The 19,736-nt window shown below is 45.2% G+C and overlaps 1 protein-coding gene across 1 annotated transcript; it reads right to left on the bottom strand.

Moving 5' to 3' along the window:
* Window positions 1-5,351: 5,351 nt before the first annotated feature.
* eif4a3 (eukaryotic translation initiation factor 4A3) lies at window positions 5,352-19,085 on the bottom strand. Its single transcript, XM_039738142.1, has 12 exons — window positions 18,811-19,085; window positions 15,744-15,816; window positions 14,496-14,562; window positions 14,279-14,341; window positions 11,773-11,905; window positions 11,410-11,490; window positions 9,773-9,914; window positions 9,506-9,644; window positions 7,769-7,884; window positions 6,844-6,951; window positions 6,610-6,737; window positions 5,352-5,942 (listed from the first exon to the last, which is right to left on the bottom strand). The coding sequence occupies exons 1-12, from the start codon at window positions 18,962-18,964 to the stop codon at window positions 5,926-5,928; spliced, it is 1,221 nt and encodes a 406-aa protein (XP_039594076.1). The 5' UTR covers window positions 18,965-19,085; the 3' UTR covers window positions 5,352-5,925.
* Window positions 19,086-19,736: the final 651 nt, after the last annotated feature.

The following is a 19,736-nucleotide window of genomic DNA, read 5'->3' as shown; positions in this document are numbered from 1 at the left end:
TCCAGTAAGTTACGAGAATCCCAGTGCTTTTTCCTCATGGGTTGTTATTGGGGGTGACCACCATGAGGCTGAACCCTAACAAGAGAGGCCATGGGCGGGTCCCGCACCCCCAAGGAATGTGGGCAGCAGTTGGCAGGCAGTCAGTCACATGACACTTGGGTGGGTTTCACATTTGAAATTTCATGCCACACTTCCAGCGTAAAGCCACGAGGTGAGGCCATCGAACAGAAATGCACCAGCCTACCCATCCCAACCACTGAAGGCTGCCAGTGGGGACTGTGGCATCCAGCGGGGCCCAATGGGACCTGAAGTCACTCCGACTGGAGGTGGGAACACCACGATGAACGCTACGGGGGGGATCGCATGTAAAAGTAACGCAGACAGTTGGGGGGTCTAAGAAAATAAAATCTTCAAACACGAGCAGCAAAAGAAGGCCGACAACGTGAGGAGTGCCAGTCAGAAACGAACTGCGGCTTTTGTAGTCTCGGGGGTCCCCTTCGCGCTTCTCGTGTGCTCTGAGGGTCCTCGCCCGTTAGACCAACACCGATGGCGGCTTCTGCATTCACTCTTGATCCCCATTACAGTACTCGGTTATCTTCACAACAGTAGTAATGTTTCAAAAGTGATTCCAAATCTAATTTCACATCTTCTGGGTTTTATTTTGCAGAAGTTTTTCTCTTGCCTGTGGTGGGCTTATAACACGCGAGTGCCGCTCTTTGTTTCTAGAAGTCGGTTTGTTTTTAGCGCAGCTTCTTCGTGCTGTGGTGCCATATTGGAAAAGCGTGCGGTCACCTCGGTGTCTCATCCCACAGTGCCAGTCGGCCATCTCGTGGTGAGAAAACGCCGGCGTTTGTGTTTAAATCAGGGTGTGGGCGCCAGCACTCCTCGCTGCCCCCCGTGCTCTTCACTCGAACACAAACTCGGTCCTGGGGACCCCCTGTGGCGGCAGGTGCTTGTTACAAGCAGCTTCATCATCGGGGCCAACATTGAATGAGCTGCCATTTCTCTTCTCTCGTTCTACAATTCAGAAAAGCACAGCAGCCTGGTTTTTACATTTATGAGACTTTATCAAAACTGGACATTTTTCTAAAAGACTGCAATGCTGAACTCCCTCCCTCTCGTTGCCTTCATTCTGTTTGCCCTTTCAAAGTGAAGTTTCCTCCCTTTGTTGTATCTTAGTAATGACAGCCAGGCGATCAACAAGGAAAAATCAAAAGGCTGCGACCTCGGATTAGCAAATAATGAAGTCCTTAAACATCAAGAAGAAAATCCGTTACTCAATAGAACTGCTTGGTACATTTTATTAGACGTGTGTGTGAATATCTAGGAGGTTCTAGAGACATCTGTGCAGACAGACGGGGGAGTCCAACTGAGGTCAACACTTGAATGGCACAAAACAAACTTCACACGTGTCAGCTGATGTACAGGAGTGTCTCAACGATCAGCAGCACCACCTGAATTTGTCACCCATGATGTACAAGACAACTGATCGATTAGTGTGAACGTCCTTTTGACTCCCCTGTATGTGTAGTTTGGCCAGACTTAGTTTTCTAATTTCTATCTTCTTCTTTCGGCTGCTCCTGTTAGGGGTCACCACAGCAGATCATCTTTTTCCATGTCTTCCTGTCCTCGTCATCTTCCTCTGTCACCCCCATCACCTGCATGTCCTCTCTCAGCACATCCATAAACCTCCTCTTCTCCATCAGGTTTATCCTTGGCACTGTTCTCCCAGTATGCCCCTCATCTCTCCAAACCATCCCACCTGAGCTGACCCTCTAATGTCCTCATTCCTAATCTGTCTGTCCATCCTCGTGTCACCCAATGCAAACCTTAACATCTTTCACTCTGCCACCTCCAGCTCTGTCTCCTGTGCCACCATCACCAGCCCATATAACACCGCTGGTCTCCCTGCCATCCTGTAGACCTTCCTTGTCACTCTTGCTGATATCCGTCTGTCACAAATCACTCCTGACGCTCTTCTCCAGCCTCTCTTCCACAATCCCCGTTACTCTGTACTGTCGATCCCAAGTATTTCACCTCCTCACCACCTTCTGACCTGAGTTTGGGAGGCTCTGCGTCAGCACCCAGTTTTCACAGCTCATTCTCTTTGTTTGAACTGATTGGCTATTTAAGACGCTGGCCCCTCAATGGTTTCCGTTTTCTTTAATGGGCAGCCAAACCCTAATGAGATTTTAAACGAGCCCACCGCTACCCTGCATGTCAGGTCTAAAAACATTTCTGACGGCACTCTTATGAGAAAATGGCTGCTGTGGCACAAGAGCACAAATAAGTCAAGGAATTAAAGAACGGGTTTCATTAACAAGCAGAAGGGGCTTCTAGTTCAGAAACTGACGGGAGGGACATTGGGGGGAGTGTGCGGCCCACCTGTCGACTTCCTAACTTCACATCTTATTTGTGTTTGGCTGCCATTCAAGGAGGAGAAAAAAAAAAATGAAGAAATGAAAAGCAAATCTCCTAAAATGTGAGGAGTACCAGGAAGGCACTGGGCACGGCTTTAAGAAAGGTAAACACGCTGGCGTTGGGGACCAGAGGTCTCAATCCCGAGTAATCGTACCTTAAACACGTCGCTCGCCCTCAAAAGATCCACTGGAATGGGAAAGCAGAGCCCTGGAGCGTCAAAGATCCTCACACAGGGAAGTGGAGTCTGAGGTGAAGCGTGCAGGCAGACGCGCTGTTTTAGGACAAAGAAAAGACGCCGTTACGTACACCACACGAGCGCCATCTCAAACCATAGAGGAACACTTGACAGCTTTGGGGGTGAAAGTCTTGCCGTTTAAAACCCCAGCAGATGTTTGCGTCGCCCGCAGTGAACGGATGTCAAAGACAACTGTGGCGTAAATAAAAGCACAACTTTTAATCTTTTGTACATTTTTGTCGTTAATCTCTGCTTTCCTACTAACAGTTGAGCTGCAGCGATTTTAACAGGTCAATATATTCCTGCCTCCATTTTGCTTATTTTTGAAAGAAGAGGCATCCAAAAAAAAAAAATCCCCCACGGTGGCAGTGCCAGTCTGTTCAGAGCTTTGTGTGGTGTTCTGGGTGATTGGCCCCCAGTACTTGACTTGGATTGAAATCTTAACGTCTCCAGTGAGTGAACTAAGCAGCCCGAGATGCCATCGTCTGGACTCGCAGTCGATAACCGAGCCTGCAAACCGAAGGGAAACTGAAGAAGGTAATCGGGGGTCTGGGGGTCGGTGTGTAGGAAAACAACTCGTTCTGTCCAGTCCAGAAAATAGCAGCTGCTTTCAAGCACTGGGCACTGTCAGTTCCTGTAGACGGTGTGCCCAATGCCAGGTGATCCACACGTCCAGTTAGCCACTTTAGTGTTTACTGAAATATTATAAAATAAATCACTTCCAGAACTCACACTTATGAATGACAGTGGATCACATGCTGCTGGAAACGGGCATGTCAAGCGTCGATCACTCAGCGGTCACTTGGGCAGCCAGCCTACCATCAGCTTGGCCTACTCATGGGCTGGCACTGCTAGCAACAGGCCAGAGGGCACAGGGAGACGACTAAAGATTAAAAGTTCAAGAACATGAAAACCAAATCAGGAAGAGTTGTGCTTACCTGAGCCGCTTCAACGCACACAAAGTCCACTGCGCTGCGGGTTCACAGCCTGCCACACCGTTAGGCCGAGGCACTCGTGGTGTGGTAATGAATACAAATGGAGATAACGGGGCGGCCAGGTCTGCTTCAGTGCCCCGTGAGGACAGCATTTTCTTGAAAGATATTTTAATAAGAGTGTGTGTGTGTCGGGATGTTGTGAGCTTTTGACTAAGTCCGTCTTTGTCATCCCACTTTTGGGCACCAAGATGCTGTTGCTGATAATGGCAGTGGGTCAGAGGGAGTCGCCGCTCTCGGCCAAACATAACAAGTGCCCTCGCTGACTCTAATTATTGCATTCAACTCGCCAAGCAAGGCACCCCGTGGTGAAACCCCCCTCAGTTTTCTTAGAAGGGGCAAACCTCGAAACGCGAGCCTCCCCTCCCCCAACTCTGCTGCTGTTCTCTATGGACGCCTATTTGATCAGCAACACTCGTCTCTGTTCTCGGTCATCGCTATAAATGACAGACCACCAGTAACCATAAGCGAGTATCGTTTTTGGGCGGACTATTCCTTAAAGGTCTAAATCTCTAGAGATAAACCTGTTAGTGAAATTAAACTTACTTGTGGTATTTTTCTTGCATTTGCTTCCATTAACTTCAGTTTTTGCGCCTCTCAACACCACCTCAGTCCCAAAGTTTCAATTAAACAAAATTTAAAAATCCCATTAACTGCAGAAAAAGAGAATTTCTCTCCATTATAAAAAGAAATCCTGGAACCCAAAAGCAAGGCAACGATACGCGATCTTCTCGGTAGACATTTAAAAGACCCGCGAGACGTCTCTTTTGACTCGTGGGGACCCTAAACGTGAGACTTGGTGCCAAGAGACGGTGCCGGGGTCGTGGAACATGAGATTCTTAAGACACGCCCTTTTTACAAATGACATCCTATAAGAGCACAGCCATCAAAACAGTCAGTCGTGTAAAAGCACGTCGTGCGCACACACACACAGATCCTGTGCTCTCGGCACATATAAAGCGCAGAAGGACGATACGGAGAATAGAGACAAAGAGTCAGATGAGAGATTATGAAAGCAGTGGAATTAGAAAGGCGCGGTACACAAGCAGAGAAACGTACAGAATGTGAAAGCAGTAAAATTCAAAAGTGTTGTAGCGTCCCAGCCAGGTTGTGGCCTTTTTGGTTTGAAGTGACTGGTCAGTCCGATTTGGCGAGACGCGGGGGATGAGGGGTTGGCGAAGGTGCTAGAAGGTTGTGTTTGGGGTTACGAAGTCAGCGATTGTTCAAGTAAAACCCTTGTGACACTTTATTATCACGTCAGTCGCTACAGTATCAAAGAAAGATAAAAGATATTAAAGATCGCATCAGCACAAAACAAAAGGAGATGAATCATCAGGACGAGGTGTGATTAAAAAAGAGCAGGACAGAGAGAGGTCAGAAATAAAAGGCAAAGAGCAGACAACAAAGTCATTTCACATTCGCATCCTTCAGTGGATTTCCACGATGACAGACCCTACGCTCTGAGAGTCTGTGGCCCCAGTGGCGACAGTCAAAGCAACGACGAGCTGAATTTCAAAGAACACACAATTCAGTCAGGTGTGTGTTGATGATCACGGAGAAGCGATGCGACTAGAAAGGTAACGTGTATATCCTGCAAATCTCATTAGACACCAAAGCAGATCGGGATACGCCTCTCGTATTAAAATGTTTACTGTTTCCCGTTAGCTGTTGCTATGACAATCAATAAATCACAGGGACAAACATTAGAAAAAGTCGGAATATTTATTAGAGAAACAGAAACAATACTCACTCACGGGCAGTTACACGTTACGTTGTCACAATGCGTCTCCAAATAATGTTGTTTTTAATGAAGCTTTAAAGTAAAAGTGCAAATAACTAAATTGAAACAATTCCAAAGAAAAACAAAATTAAAATTGTGTATCCGATTAACCAAAACACAGGGGTTGGCGAGCGAAGCCCGCTAGTAAGTATTAAAGATTTATGGACTTTACAGGGCAGAGAACCAAGAAGGTGAACGAGAGACGAGGCTCCCCTAAACACGATTAGCCACACTTTTTTTATTTTTTTTTTTATTTCACATTTAAAATGTTACATTTTTATCAAAACAAAATCTTTCAACAGTTGAAACTTCATACAGAGTCACATTAAACAAGACGGCAAACTGCTCCAGCATAATCCAACATAAAAGGTTTATTTACAAGTCAACTGGCTTATCCAAAATGAGCTAAAATGTGTGAAGTGAAATAAAAAAAAAAAAAAAACAAAATAAAAAATTCAGAATAAAACTTTTTCCAGAATCCCTTCTTCCATTTTCTGTTAGATCAGATCAGCAACTGAAATAAAACAAAAATAAATGAAACTCTGAGCAGAGATGTTTCAACACACAATGGCAGCTCAAGAAATCAAGCGCTGAAATGACGAGGACGCCCACAAGTCTGATCACGTGACGTTGACGAGCCTCTAGTGTGGACAGCGCCTTCCCAACACTAACGCAATCGATGGATGGGCACAGCACTATGTCCACGGCGTACAGCCGCTTCCCCTTGGTGGTGGCAGTTTTCCGGTCTACCACTCTGTCCCTTTGTCACCATATAAAAACCAACAACTATTTCCTCAACCTTCTGAGTGAATATCAACTGGATAAACGATCTGAACAGGAGGCAGGCCTTCATGTGACGCGTTTATCTGTTCACACATTCAGCTCAACACGGTAAATGTAATACACTGGCAGTGCTGTAACGCACCTGGGGTCCTAGAAACCGTGGAACCTGGCACTTCGGTCAAGCGATCAATCAATCGCATCGCTTGTGTGTCAGCAGCTAAGCGAGTTTCTCTTTTCTCGGTGGTTTCACTTTGGCGACAAGAGTCGCTTTCTTTGAGCTTCATGTTGTAGCCTCGCACTTCCGGGGGCGGGCGGACGGACAGACACACACACACACACACACACACACTCCATGCATAGACGTTTATATATAAAGACAAGTAAAATTTTAAAATTACCGTTCATGGGCATTTCATCAATCTGCGTTGAGTAGTACTGTTCAATGTCTCGAAGAATGCGAATGTCATCATTTTTCACAAAATTAATGGCAACACCTTTACGTCCGTAACGTCCAGATCGACCAATTCTAGAACAGAAATACAGCAGATAAGAAAAAATAAATAGGCCACGCGATGACCAACCTGGCCAGGGAGCCAGCAGTGATGGACTCTGCACACGAATCTGTGCTCTACCTGTGGATGTACAGCTCTCTGTTGTTTGGAAGGTCATAGTTGATGATCAGGGATACTTGTGGGACATCCAGACCTCTGGCCCACACGTCTGTAGAAATGAGAACACGGCTAGAAAAGAAAAGAAAACGCGTCAATGACGTGTCACCTTTACTAAATTACAGAAAGCACCCAAAGCAGCTTGACAACAGCAACAACAACAACAACATTTATTTCTATAGCACATTTTCATACAAACAGTAGCTCAAAGTGCTTTACATATTAAAGAATAGAAAAATGAAAGACACAATTATAAAACAAAATAAATCAACATTAATTAACATCGAATAAGAGTAAGGTTCAATGGCCAGAGGGACAGAAAAACAAAAACTCCAGACGGCTGGAGAAAAAATAAAATCTGTAGGGATTCCAGACCATGAGACCACCTGACCAGTCACCTCTGGGCAAGACAGAACAAAACAATGCTTCAGATCAAGCCATCCCTCCATTATCTAGACCGCTATATCCTAACTACAGGGTCACGGGGCTCTGCTGGAGCCAATCCCAGCCAGCACAGGGCACAAGGCAGGGCGCCACCCCACCGCAGATGCTTTAGATGATTTCAGAATCGGTCACATTCAATTTAACAAAACCGTACATTTGAATCCCAAAGAAAGCCTTACAGTTTAATTCAATCTAAAAATGAAAGCAGCAGGAGGTTTGAGACATCCGAGTTCACTCACTCTGCCCAATACCTACTGCTCTTCTGTTATCGCGTTTTAAACAATGAATCGCAACTCAACGGTGCCCACACATTCCTACGACTGGAGTCACATTATGATGCCCGATCCTGCCAAGGTCTGCATCTCACACACACACACACGACCCGAGTCCCTGGGCGCTGCTCCTACACAAATGAGGACGGCACTCGGGGTCTGTCTGCACTTGCCTGGCACCCGACCGGAACTCCTTCATGATGGACTCTCGCTCCTTCTGAGGCATGTCACCATGCATTGAAGACACCGTGAAGTTGGCTTCTCGCATCTTCTCAGTCAGCCAGTCCACCTGTCGACAAATTACAAGCAAGCAAAGCAGGTAAAACCAGAGCTGCTACCCCACAAAGTAATGTAATGTATATAGAGATTATATTTTAATGATTCCATTAACCAAAATACTCATTTAATCTTGTTCTTTTATTTTCTGGAAATGCCGCTCATGTTTCACAAACTTTTTAATCACCTGAAATCAAAGTGCGTCGTCACCACTTCTGCTCACTGAATCTGCATTTAGTAATTTAATAAGCGCACACTCCTCTCAACAGATGGCTCATAAAAATGTTTAACATTACTGAGAGAAAGATTAAGGATGTCACGTCCTGGAGCACAAGTGGTTGCCTGTTCATGACAGACTTTTCTTTCCGCCATATTGGTTTATCTACAGCACGTACGTTTGTCTTATTGTTCCAGTTGTTTTTCTACGTTAAATATAAAATACAGTCAGATGACTGGCGAGGAGACTGCTGAATTCCAGTGACTCCTGCGCTCGGCTTTCTGTTGGCTAAACCCTGCAAATTAGCGCATTTCCAGAGGTCCCCGACGCCCCTCTTTTACAATTACCTTCAAAAACAGACACAGCCAGAAGTGGTGGGGACCTTCCATTATTTAATTTAAAAAAATCCAATAAACCGACAGAAGCAGTGGGCTCCACTGTTCTTTACTTCAGTCGGTAGAGCAGACTCGGAAGATACCCGTTAAGGTGTCGCATCACACTCAGTTACACCTCCACAATGCCCGAACCAGACAAGATTTACCACTGGTTAGTCCTGGCAGGTTTGTTTCTCTCCAGTATATAAAAAAATCCTGGGACAAGACGCGACTTTTTTAGAGGGAAACTTTCACATCCCGCCAGACGAGACTTTGTGCTAAGAGGTTTAACCAGGCCCGGGGCCGGAAATAAAAGACAAAGAGTAGATGACAAAGTAGAACGTCAAAAACGTTGGTGCGATACACACGAGATGATGGAAGTAGGAAAATTCAAAAGTCTCCAAAAAAAAAAGATAGTAAAAATCACATCAGCACAAACGGAAATTATTACTCAGATGAAAACGGATGGAATATATTGTTTGGATTTAAACTTTAAGTCGGAGACTTGTAGATCATCTAATTCGTGTTGCCATCAGGGAAAAGTAGAGTTGTCTCACAATAAAGAGGCGAATCCGCGAGAATTAACAGATTTGTTGTTTGGTGAAAATGAAATCCACATACTTGAGTGACAGAGACGTGAAGTGGCGGAGGGTGAAGCCCCCCTAATATTGACAGTATATTTACCTCTCGACAATGGCTGTGCCTCAAAATATGTCCGGTCATTAAATGATTAATTTTACTACTTGCAGCTCAAACTCTGCTAGAAGAAACCTGAAGAGTCTTCCTCATTGTCTGCTGTAAAAATACTTTGTGACGGAGATGAAGATATTGCAAAGAGCACACCGCCACATAATGTGGGACTGAAACTTGTCATTCAACTTACAGGTGACGAGTGGAAGTCACCGTGCAATACAACAGACTCGTCCTCAATCGTTGAGAGAAACACGGACTAATGACTCAAGAATTCAGACTAAAATAAAGTCTCAAGTCAAAATGTTCTTCAGTCCCTAAATACGCTGAACAACAAACAAACGTTGACTAACCTTCCTTTTTGTGTTACAAAAGATGACGGCTTGCGTGATGGTCAGCGTATCGTACAGGTCACAGAGCGTATCAAACTTCCACTCTTCTCTCTCCACAGCCACAAAAAACTGCTTGATGCCTTCAAGTGTCAACTCATCACTGCAAGGAGAACGACGGGCAGAAGCTCTTTATTTAAGCGACTCTACACAAGATGGAGACCCCCCTCTCTGTAATCTCAGGATGCTTGCAGAAACGCCCAAGAGTGAAATTTAAAAACCAGCACGTACCGCTTCACCAGGATCCGGATTGGGTCAGTCATGAATTTGTTGGTCATTTCCAAGATTTCATGTGGTAAAGTGGCGCTGATCAAACAGACTTGCGTGGCAGGAGGAAGATACCTGTAGACATCGTAAATCTGCTCCTTGAACCCTGGAGGAGTTGATAGCACCAAGTTAGTTAGAATACACCAGCTGTGTAAGCCTGGGCTGACTGAAATGTCGACATGTCCGGTAACTGAAACGAACTACGCAGGGCATCTCGCTCCTCGGAGGTTCCATTTTGTCGACGTTCTCGCCTCACTTGTGTATTAGCAGCTTAGAGACTCGGACTTTCTTCAGAGGATTTGTTTTGCTGATGCGCTCCCATCGTTTGTGTATTAGCAAACCTTTAGTACATACGTTAGTATTATTAGCATTAGCAGTGGGTGGAACAGTAAAAGGGATACTGGCTTCCGATGTTAGCGCCCAACTGTCTTTGTCTTTCCTCTGAGGTTTCATTTTGCCGACGTGCTCGCATCGCTTGTGTTATTAGTGGCTAAGTGAGTTTGTTTTCTCGGAGGTGCAGTCCTTACCCGACAGACAGACCCGCACACTTCCACGCGTAGACGTTTATAGAGAAGATGAAATGCACGCCGTACACTCTGTGCCTTACTGTTATTTGAACTTTTCAAAAGAACATTAGAAATGAGCCGTTTTTGGAGGAAGCTGGACCTTCAGTAAAGTCAGCCACTCGATGAAATGACCCTTCAGTGTGTGACTCAAAATGGCCGCCAATAAACTTGTAAGGAAGCTACCACCTTTGATTTCTGCACAACTAATGTGTCTAAAAACTACAAATGCGATGAAAAAGGCAATAAACTTCATGAAGTGTGTTTAATGTGCAAGCAAAAACGTACTTCTTCACACAGAGGATTGTGGGAGGCTGGAGCACGTTAACCAAGCGAACATATTGAAAAAAAATAAAGATTGAGGCAGCTTAGCTGACAGAAACACAGACTGAGTACAGCGGTATACCGAGGTACCGCTGTAGTTTTTGTTAGTAAGAATATAATCTGCGAGGACAGCGGGCCTACAGCTATCACAATTCTCTCTACTTCAAAGAGTAAATGAGAGGGCCGTCTGCCGTTCACTAACGTCACTGGTGTTTCTTGGGCCTTCCCCTACACTCCAGCATACATGAGGCTCATCCCTCCCCTTTTAACTGGCACAGTATAACCACCCTGTTTCAGCCCAGTAGTCATTTTCACTGTCAAGTACATCTCCTCATCGAGCAGGAACTTACTGGGAAGGTTTAAAGTTCAACTTGTGGTGCTGACAATCCTCACCAGTGCAGTCCAATAAAACAAAGTCATATTGGTGGTGCGTGGGGCACCAATGAGCCGACGTCTGGAAAGCGTTTAGCACTGCGAGTGTAATCGGAGCTCTAACCCGTGGTAGGCACTCCGTTAGCAAACGAAGAGAACTTTAAATCTGGTCATTCAAAGGCACTCCGAGTTTGCTGGTAACTAATTTTATATGAAGAGTGTATTTAAATAAAAACACTGGTATAGACTTGGCATTAAAACAAGAACGTGGAGCACACAAAGTGAAAAGATGGCACTGGGGAGGGCCAAAAGCAAGCAGATGCCAGTAGCCAGAGAGCGTACCTTTGTTCAGCATTTCGTCAGCTTCATCAAGAACCAACATTTTGATAGCACGCGTCCTTAGGCTTCTCCTGCGAATCATGTCTGTTTTATGGGGGGACAAAATGGCTTTAGTTAGCGTCTCGATAATTAGTTTACACAAATCAGTTCCGTTTGTGCAGCAGGCCTAATTATATCAAATAAATACATTTTAAAAAATGCTGGCCTCCAATGCACAATACAAAACTTTTCCTTAAGTGCCACGTGACTCGCCCTTATTTCTTACAGCATCGTGTCTTTGATGACAATGGCCAGACAACATGCAAAATACAAAACACACAGACGGAGCACCCGCCCTGAACTACGTCAACGTATCGTCACTCTTACCAAACACTCGCCCTGGAGTGCCAGCGACAACGTGCTGCCCGTAGTCAAGTTTTCTGATGTCTTCTCCAACATTTGTCCCTCCGATACAAGCGTGACACTGCACATTCATGAAGTCACCAAGAGCCAAAAGAACCTGCAAAATCAAAGTGAGTGAACCGTGAATTCCCAGGTAGACATTTTAAATCGGCTTGTTTTTCATTGGCTCAACACAACAATCCAAGTCACCAACACGGAGGTTCGAGTAGGTATAGCAGGACTGGAAAAGTACTGAGAGCTCACAATTTTAGATCTTTGTTCTTTATTTCGCCTTATATAATTTCTTATTTTAGGAATCCGTTAGTTTTCGCATGCCCGTTGGGGTCAGAGCGCAGGGTCAGCCATTGTACAGTGAGCACTCCTGGAGCAGCTGCCAGTTAAGGGTCTTGCTCAAGGGCCCAGCAGAGTAGCATCTCTTCTGCCAGCATTTTGGGATTTTCGGTACCGGAGTTAAACCTCTGCCTTCCTCTCAATCCCAAACCACCCCACAATCCCACCCTGTTCCTTGGCTCTGAGGCTGAAGATCTGCGCTGGTATCCTGAAGGTTTCCAGTTCGAATCCCCGTCACTGATCCTACTCTGCTGGGCCCTTGACCAAGACCCTTAACTGGCAGCTGCTCCAGGGGTGCTCACTGTACAATGGCTAACCCTGCACTCTGACCCCAAGGGGGATGTGGAAACGAACAAATTCCTAATACAAGAAACTGAATAAGGTGAAATAAAGAACAAAAAAAAAAACGAATGCTTGTTACGACAGTGGGAGGAAAAATGGCCGTTTTGCTCGATGTCATCAGAACTTCATAGGGAGGACCTCCACTCACAATGACGTGGCACACCAGGGGGTTTTGGAGCCATCCGGTATGCGAGGTCAGAGAGCTGGTATTAACCCTTAAACCGCCAGATACTTGGGGAATTAATGCATCCCTGGACGCCAAATACTGTTTTTGCTGAACTTTTTAAGTAAACGTCACAATTCACCAAGAAAAAGTGAAATTTTAAAGGAACACGTATTGTTCCATGCAAAGAGCATCACAATTACTACAACACTGATCATGTGACACACTGCCAATGACCTGTAAAAACTATAAAAAAAAAGAAAATCTACTGTAACAATCTCTTATTCTATGTACGAGGTGCAACTGACGCCATTGATGAAATTCAGTAAATCACTGAGCCAGCTGCACACAAACACACAGAGGCCAACGCCGATGACGCCAGGCTCAATCCCAGACACAGTCAGGCTGTACTGCTGCCAGGGCCGGCGGTGCTCATGAGCTGGCTGCTCGACGAATGTACGGCACTGACTGATCAGCTCCGGCGTGCTGGCAAATTGTTCTGGCAAGTGACTAGAGCCAGTTGCAGAGTTCAATGAATGTACGTCACCGAATATCCTCGGCTCTGACGTGTGGGCAATTTGCATTGGAAACGGACTAGAGCTGGTTCTGGCAGTTTAAGGGTTAATGTCACAATACAAGGACCAATCCAACGCTCCTCAGGTGGTCGTCTCACTCTGCACAGTTTTCAATGTAAATGATGACAAAACGCTTCTGAAGTCTTCACTGAGCAGGCCCTCGCACTTTACTTTAGAAGTGAACACTGAAATATTACAAAGTGAAAGATCGCTCGGCACGCGATAAATGTGCAAATTAAACGTCAGTTACTCAGTGGCCAACAGCACCAGCAGATGATCAGACCCCGCTGCATGGAGGCCACGGCAGCAGCAGACCAAGTGTTGTTAGCACAGTTCATAACTTGATAAGCGGAGCAACACTGAATGAAATGATTTAACTCCGCTGAGCGCCGTATGGCTGGCAGCGAATTGCTGACCACTCAGTCGGGAGTCGATCCCTGACAGGTAGATACACCGACAGGGTGGTCCAGATCGTCTGGATGACTTCGATTTATGTGGGGACGATTACAGTTTGGCGCAAAGACGATTCTTCAGGTCGTCAGTTCTCACACTTCGATGGTCCGGGATTTTTCGGGTGATTTTCTATGTAATAAACTTAAGTTATAGGGTAATGAAAATTGCATAATTAGATCTGGACCACCCTATACTATCAGCAATTATGCAGATCAACAGCAATTCTTCTAGTGTCTGTGCTCCTCTACCAACATCGGCTACTTTGACGGCCTCTTGTTCTTGGCATTCGGTACCTTATTGTGAGCTCAGACACGCCGATACCACTCTCGTATTTCTCATGGTGACTGCTGCCAACTGGACGGTCGTCTTGTGCTAAAACGATGAAGCAATCTGCTTGCACACACTGCCTAACCATTTACAACGAGAGAGTTAATCTCACAAGACAGACGCGTCACTTTAGGCTTCACACAGGCCCAAAATATAAAAAACGGCACACAGCGCGAGTCCCACCAGAACGAGCAGATTCTAACGAGCGGCGCCTCCACTCCTCCACAGTCTGCCTTCTGACTAATTCAAACTTTCTTCCTTCAGAAAATTGAATTCTTACCTTCTGGATTTGTCCTGCCAACTCTCTGGTAGGAGCCAAGATGAGCGCCTGAGTTTCCCGGACCTTAAAAGAGTTTAAACAATTTGCATAAATCTCATTTTGTTTTGACTCCAAGGTGAAGAATTAAAGAAAAAATAAAAAAGAATTTTGCAACATTCATGCAAAGGAAACACAAAGGGCTGCTGCACCTCATTAGTCAGGAGAGGAGACTTCATACCTGAATATCCAGGCACTGCAGCACAGAAACACAGAAGGTGGCCGTCTTGCCAGTCCCAGACTGAGACCTGAAAGCAAACAACAGACTTGAACTCCCGTCTGCCTCCAATAACTCACTTCATTCACACCCTGTAAGGGTTAACTGGTGTGGCTTTAAAGGTCGGCAACTAAACATTCAAACGAATGTCAGCTTATAATATTTAAAAATACTTTTTAAAAACCACATATCTGTCTATCTTGGATTAAGTTAAAAAGTGTGCCAAAAAGTGAAAAACATCACTCGTAAAATAAAAGGTGGCCGCTGACCTTGTAATCTTACGAGTGATGTATGACAGACTTATTTTGTACTTTGGTACACTTTTTAACTTAATACAAGAGATTCATCCATCCATTTTCTAACCCGCTGAATCCGAATAGGGTCACGGGGGTCTGCTGGAGCCAATCCCAGCCAACACAGGGCACAAGGCAGGAACCAATCCTGGGCAGGGTGCCAACCCACCGCAGGACACACACAAACACACACACACACCAAGCACACACTGGGGCCAATTTAGAGTCGCCAATCCACCTAACCTGCATGTCTTTGGATTGTGGGAGGAAACACAAGAGATACGTGGTTTTTAAAAAGTATATATAATTTTCCACTTTTTCATCTTAGGTTTGTTTTAGTATCATTTTGTAATCACTATTTTAACATTTCTATCCATTACTAGCGCCATGGATTAATTGATCAGTTAGTGAAACTGATTATTGACTCATGTATTGTCATCGGAAGTGACTAAGTGTGCAAAATGTCAAGTCATTTGGACAACAGGACGTGGGTTAAATATCGATTACAAGATTTGTACCACACAACAAACAGTTAAAAGAAGCCTGGTAATAAAAATAGAGGAGACGGAATGCAGTGGCAAAATCAGCCAATACACTCCATCCCCAGTTATACCCGTCAGCTGGCAGGGTCCAGAAATGGCTAAGACCACTGATCTGCAGCACTGAGTGTGTGCCCACGTGCTTTAATAACCGATGAGCGTTATCATCATCATCGTCGTCGTCGTCTCAGTAGCACAGGGTATATAAGGCAAGAGGCAGACGTACCCAAACGCTGCTCCTCTGCGAGACTCCATGGCACAGCCAAGCAGAGTGGACCGCGTCCCGGCCGGCCTTCTTTACTTTGAGAATTATGAGCTGAACTTAACAGGACGGTCCACGACATTAAGCTGCCAACCCCAAGAGAAGCAAGTCGACTTACTGTGCAATCACATCCCTGCCCTTGATGATCTGCTTGATTGCTCTCTGTTGGATTGCTGACGGCTTCTCAAAACCTGGACAGACAAACACACACGTCATTAATAATCAACTCGAGGCATCGACCCATCATTATAGTATTTAGAAATGTGCCCAATCACTCACTTAAAAAAAAAGATATTCTTGTTTTCTTTAAACACGGTGCTTGTGCTCTCAATCAATCAATCAATCAACATTTATTTATATAGCACATATTCATACAAAAAAAATGTAGCTTAAAGTGCTTTACAAAATGAATAGAAAAATAGAAGACACAATAAAAAATAAACATAAATCAACATTAATTAACATAGAATAAGTAAGGTCCGATGGCCAGGGTGGACAAACTTGAGATACACGCCACCATATAGCGGAAAATAAAACTTTCCAAATGTTAAACGTAATCAGGCGCCCCTTGTTGGGTTTCCCTCTCGCATCTCAAAGTGTAGATCAGGTTAACTGGAGGCTCAAAGTCGCTCCTGTTTCAGTAGATACGGGTGTGTGTGTGTTGTGCCCACTCATGAAAATAAAATGGTGTTAATTGTCACTAGAACAATTGTGATTGTTTCTGCCTCTATAGCCTTGTGATAACAGAGTAACACTCAGACAAGTGAGGAAGACACGGCCATCTGATCGTGAACTTCAGAGCGTCAACAGATAGACACTCTGAACAGAAACGCACTCCGTCACACCCCTGCCAACCTGCCGCCCACTCCTCGCCATCTTCGGCCCATGTTGGCCACAGTACTTTGGCTCCTGCTTACACCTCGTCACCCCCCCACGCGTCCTCACGTTAACCTCCTGCGGCTGCTCAGACCACCAGGTAACAAGCAGAACTTCAGAAAGTTCTCAGAGTTTGATGTTAGCCCTGAAAATGTCAGGACTGCCCCAATGGCAAGTGAATACGTTCTCCTGAACGGCTGAGAGATTCACAAGCGATTTGTTGGTAAAGATCATCCAAGATGACATTTGTTTAATAATATGGAGGAGCCGCCAATTCAACAGGCTGAAGTTTCCATTATTGCCAGTAAGTCAAGCAGCTGCGGTTCATTAGCACAGCAGCAAAAACTGAAATGTGATCAAATATGCAGGTAACGCAGGATGAGCTCCGAGACGTCCGGTTTCAAACGTGCAGCGTGTCCCGTTTACAGGACGCCTTTTTCTTCTTCGTCGTCGTCTTCTCGTACCCTTGGCTCATCCTCAGTCTCGCTCTTCACGTGCTGGAAGAACCAGCGGCACTGCAGACACAAAGGGGTCTGTAAAGCAGCTTGAGACGTTTGAATGTGAAATCACGAATTTAAACAGTTGTGTGAAAATGATCACAGTCAGAAAAAAGAATGTGCACGAGTGAGCCTTGTGGTGCAGCAGTGCGATTTCACCATTAGTGCTGCCAGGATCGGCACCTGCTCCCTGTGACCACAAACTGCCCGTTACTGCCACAGTGGGCACAGAGACCTCACTGCCCTCAATCCCGGCCCCTTCTACTCCCACATTTAAAAGTTTCCTTTTAGCAACAAGCACAGCGTCATCTGCCCATCGCACCCTGGTAACACTGATGCTTTATTCCTATCATTTCTTCATCTCTTACAATCATTTAGCTGTGCAAAGAGAAAACATCTGGCGAGAGACCGCGCGCGGCCTTGGCGTCGTACTCCTCTTATCGACTTCACTGTTGGTTCTTACGGCTGCTGCCAGTCCAGCTTCATTAATAGTCAAAGTGGTGCAGGACTTCTTCAAATGTTTTGATGTTTCTTCAGACTTCACTTTACCAAACACCTTTCTTTGTGTAATCAATAAAGCGCACATACATTATTCAGATTAAGTGTTTACATCATTAATCCTTTTATCTCACATAAGGTCTTCAACAAAAACGATGAAGGATAACAAGAAAGCAATCAGTTTAGATTTCATGGATTGTGCTCTGGCTTGGGATTATGAGGCCGAGCCCACCAGAGCCGTTTACTTTATTTGTTTGGCAGACGCTTTTACCCAAAGCGACTTACAAAAGAGGTCAACATAATCAAATAAACATCAGCGTGGAGTGCGACACGACAAGGTGACAACATTGGCCATCACGATGAGGAGCTCCATCAAAATCCACGCGAGTGACAATTCCTTGGTTTTAAAGAAAGCCCAAACAGCAGGGTCTTCAAACGTTTCTTAAGCACATTGAGGGACTCAAACGTTTCAATGGAGGTGGGCAGCTCGTTCCACCAGCCTGGTGCTACACATCAAGAGGCCGGACTGAGATTTACTGCCCTGGCCAGACGCCATTCAACAGCAGACTGAAGTGGTAGAGAAGGAGCAGAGAACATCTGGAGGGCCCGTCACGATGTTCTACAAAGAAGTTTCTTCTTGAGGTATAAACGTAGACCTTCTGCTATCGGGGGTCTCCAGTTCACCATTTAGCCCGCTTCCTGAGATATCTGCCCTCACAGGCTAACTGCGCTTTAATTTGAAACGACTAAATAGAAATAAAAAAGTTAAAGCTGAAGGGAGAACACTTTCCATTGAACTCATCGCGCAGAACTTCAAACGGGTCACCCAATCGCAGCTTCTAAGCGCCACTACCGGCACACAAACAAAACGAGGAGCGCCTACAAGTACGACCTCGTTAAAGCGCTAACGGAATGAAATGGACAGGCCGGATTGTACGTAGCCGATATCCAACGTATGAGACTTCAACTCGGCCGACATTTCGCACGGATGTCTTCGCCTGTTGACGACAGATTTATGTGGTAGTCCTACTCCGTTGTGCGCGCCTCAATCTTCTGTTGCATTAGGACTCGCTGTGTAAGTCCCATTGGATGAAATAAATAATAACCGGCCAACTGCCACCCAGAAACCTGAACTAGATTGGTGGGCTGGAGAATGCGAGATTTTTCGACATTCGAACCGTAAATTCCACGCGTTTATATACAATGTGTAATTATATATAAAGCACATGTCTATCTCAGAACAGAGCGAAGCTCATCCAGCCCCATAAATCCGTATGGTTCGAAATACAAAACGTGTGCGAGCCCCGGACTCACCGTACGCGTAGATCCCACGGAGGAGGTCCTCTCGTAGGCCCATGGTATCGAACGTCGGCGTCACGTCGACCTCCTCGCTAGTTTCAAACTCCACTTTTGTCATGTCCTCCTCTTTGAGGATTCGCTTCCTCACCGAGACTGTTTGCGTGGTCATGGTTAGCAAGAAAGAAAAGCCAAACTCCTCGGGAACAACGATTCCAATCCGGAATCCAACAAGCAACAACCCGCAGCAACAGCGGCCTAGCGCAAAAAAGGGCCTTGTGACGTCAAAGTCCTGCGCCAAATGGCTTACGTCAAGTATCCGTGACTGACACGTGATCACGCGGTGGGCTGGACCATAGGCATATATAGATAGACGCCACATTTACTGAGTTGCCCAGTCGACACGATACGCCAGCGCATCCGCCATATTGCGAGTGGCAAAAGTGCCATTTAAAATACTACAGGTAGTCGTGGAAACCGTGATGAAAAAACAATAACGTTTAAAACAGTATCGTTTACATACAACAGATTCTGGCAAATCGTTTACATGCAATTATTTATATCCATTTATATACTAATAATGGCAATTATTAAATAATAATAATTATTATTATTAAATAATTCCTCCCATATAAGTAACATTTCTCAGACTCCCTTCTTCCATCTCCGAAACATTTCTAGACTTCTTCTTGTTCTTACACAACACAGTACTGAAGTATTAGTTAATGCCCGTGTAGGTTACTGTAATGCTAGTCTATCTGACATCCCACAAAAACATTCATCGCTTACAACTTCTTCACAATTCTGCTGCCAGGATGATAACCTGCTGTTGTAAATCCACTGAACACATCACTCCGATTCTCTCTCAACTTCACTGGCTCCTACGATACACAATCCCGCTCTGAACATTTAAAGCTCTCCACACCTCGCTGATCTCCTCCAGA

This window comes from Polypterus senegalus, chromosome 16, assembly GCF_016835505.1.
Source record: "Polypterus senegalus isolate Bchr_013 chromosome 16, ASM1683550v1, whole genome shotgun sequence".
Lineage (NCBI taxonomy): Eukaryota > Metazoa > Chordata > Cladistia > Polypteriformes > Polypteridae > Polypterus > Polypterus senegalus.
This window is presented reverse-complemented; position numbering and strand designations above follow the sequence as displayed.